Genomic DNA, 2488 nt, shown 5'->3' with positions numbered 1-2488 from the left:
AGTAAATTCATATGAATTTCAATCCATATGTTGTACCTTTACTCAACCAAACTGTCAATGTATACATAATTGGTAAATATTTTAGTCTCGAGACTAGAAATTATATTCAACAAGTTGTTTCTCTTTTTTCATCTCTGTGACTGTCACTAACTTTCATTTGTAGGTCATTGGTCCATTGGCTTCTATTCCTTCATCTACCCTTTGGCCTTATCAAGATTCCTTACTCATACAAAACAAAGTAATAGATTCTTTAACAACTGTATAGAGAAGTAGACTGTGGAAAACCAATCAGTACTCTGAAGTTATCATTGAGATAAAATATCCCAACCATCATCCTCTTCAGTCTTTTAAGTGGTCATGTGTGCTGTCACCTGTGTCTCCAAAATCTCAAAATAAATAATATTTTTTGTTTGATCTTAATATCTTTTGCAAAAATAAAATAGCAATATTATCTCCTGCCACATACTCTTCACAAGAAAGTTGAGTATTGAGCATTTTTGCATTATTTCATTTGTTGATGATAATATTAAAAATATATGAAGAAAAAATTTTCATAATTTCAGGTTTATATGAACGCATTTACTTTGTACTTTTTCTCAAGGATCATGCTAAACCAAAGCTTTGTCACTGAGTTCATACTCCTGGGACTTTCACAGAACCCAAAAGTTGAGAAAGTATTATTTGTTTTATTTTTGTTCATTTACCTTGCAACTATTGGGGGCAACATGATAATTGTGGTAACAATTGTTTGCAGTCCCACACTCTTTGGTATCCCCATGTACTTCTTTTTGTCTTTTCTATCTTTCCTAGATGCATGTATTTCTTCTGTAATCACACCCAAGATGATAATAGACTTCTTCTTTGAGAGGAAGAGCATCTCCTTTGAATGTTGCATGACACAACTCTTTGTTAGTCACTTCTTCGCTGGGGCAGAAGTGATTGTCCTGTCAGCCATGGCCTATGACCGCTATGTGGCCATTTGTAAGCCCCTTCACTATTCTTCCATCATGAACAGGAGGGTGTGTGGCATTCTGGTGGGAGTAGCCTGGGCAGGTGGCTTCTTGCATTCTATCATACAAATGATCTTCACTTTGCAGTTACCCTTCTGTGGACCCAATATCATGGATCATATTATATGTGACTTGTTCCCATTACTAAAGCTTGCCTGCACTGACACACATATTTTTGTCATTTTGGTGTTTGCCAACAGTGGATCTATCTGCATCATCATTTTTTCTTTATTGCTTGTTTCTTATGGTGTAATCTTGTTCTCTCTGAGATCTCACAGCTCTGAAGGGCGGCATAAAGCTCTCTCTACCTGTGGATCCCACATTACTGTTGTGCTTTTGTTCTTTGTCCCATGCATATTAATATATGCACGAAATACTTCTGCATTATCTTTTGAAAAGAATGTGTTAATATTTTCTGAAGTCCTGACACCATTACTGAATCCTATAGTTTACACTTTCAGGAATAAAGAAATGAAGAATTCCATCAGGAAAATGTGGAGAAGATTGTTTAATTTTTCTGGTAATCATTAAATCATTTAATTTATAAGGATAGGGATATGGCTCAATTTGTTATAGAACTTGGTGTGTGTTCATGAGGACCTGAGTTTGGATCTTGATGTGCCTTTCCATCTTGATGTGAATTTCTGATTCAATTTTAATATCAGCACCAACTTAAAAGTCCATGCATCTAGGTTACTTAAGACACTGTTTTCCCCACCATCAGCTAGGCCTAATCTTTCCATCCCTTAAACCTGGATTCTCTGGGAAGCTTTCTCACTTGCCCATCAGTCAATCACTGCTGTCTCCATATATATTCTATACCCTTCATTCTCTGAACCACTGGGAAAGTATAGTTCTGCTTTATCCCATAGGCCTCCTGGATTTTCATAGGTCTCCTCAAAGTCTTCCATTTTTACCAGCTCCTTCCAGAACTCCCATAAGCAGGCTGCTCCTATATCATCTAATTTTCTGGCACTTCCTGGTAGGCTCTGCCCTACAAAATGCAACATTCCAACAATGCCTACTCACAGTAAGTCAGGGATAAAGAAATTGTTAGTGTCTGATGATTCACATTTATTTAACAAATGTCAGCAGATATAGGCTATAATTCAAATTATTCTTCTGTGTTAGGACACAAATATGAAATTTACATAAAAATATACCTTTTATATCTTGAAATTGTAGACTACTGAAATTTTAGGTTGTTCTGGTTACGATTATCCTAATATTTTCAAGAATCATCTAAATTTTTCATGTCCTGTGGTGTTAAATTGATACAAAATAGCTTTCAATGCTTAAAAATACATTGTACCAAACTATTTTGTATTTTTTCTTTCTGAAAGCCTCTAAAGTGCAACTTCAGGATTTTTTTAAAATCAAGTTGTTGACTCAATGCTCAGTCCTCTTATATTAATCGTGCTTTCAAATTACCTCAAAAATAGTATGTAAGTAATAAATATCCTTTGATGTCCAGAATC

General features: G+C 35.2%; 1 protein-coding gene across 1 annotated transcript; it reads left to right on the top strand.

Annotated features, from left to right (window-relative positions):
- The first annotated feature begins 605 nt into the window (after positions 1-605).
- On the top strand, positions 606-1541 carry LOC114683693 (olfactory receptor 4C15-like). Its single transcript, XM_028858005.1, has one exon. It carries the CDS (start codon positions 606-608, stop codon positions 1539-1541), a length of 936 nt encoding a protein of 311 aa, XP_028713838.1.
- Positions 1542-2488: the final 947 nt, after the last annotated feature.

The sequence above is a fragment of the Peromyscus leucopus genome, chromosome 4 (genome assembly GCF_004664715.2).
Source record: "Peromyscus leucopus breed LL Stock chromosome 4, UCI_PerLeu_2.1, whole genome shotgun sequence".
Taxonomy (NCBI): Eukaryota; Metazoa; Chordata; class Mammalia; order Rodentia; family Cricetidae; genus Peromyscus; species Peromyscus leucopus.
Note: the sequence above shows the minus strand (reverse complement) of the source record. Positions and strands in the feature narration are given on the sequence as shown.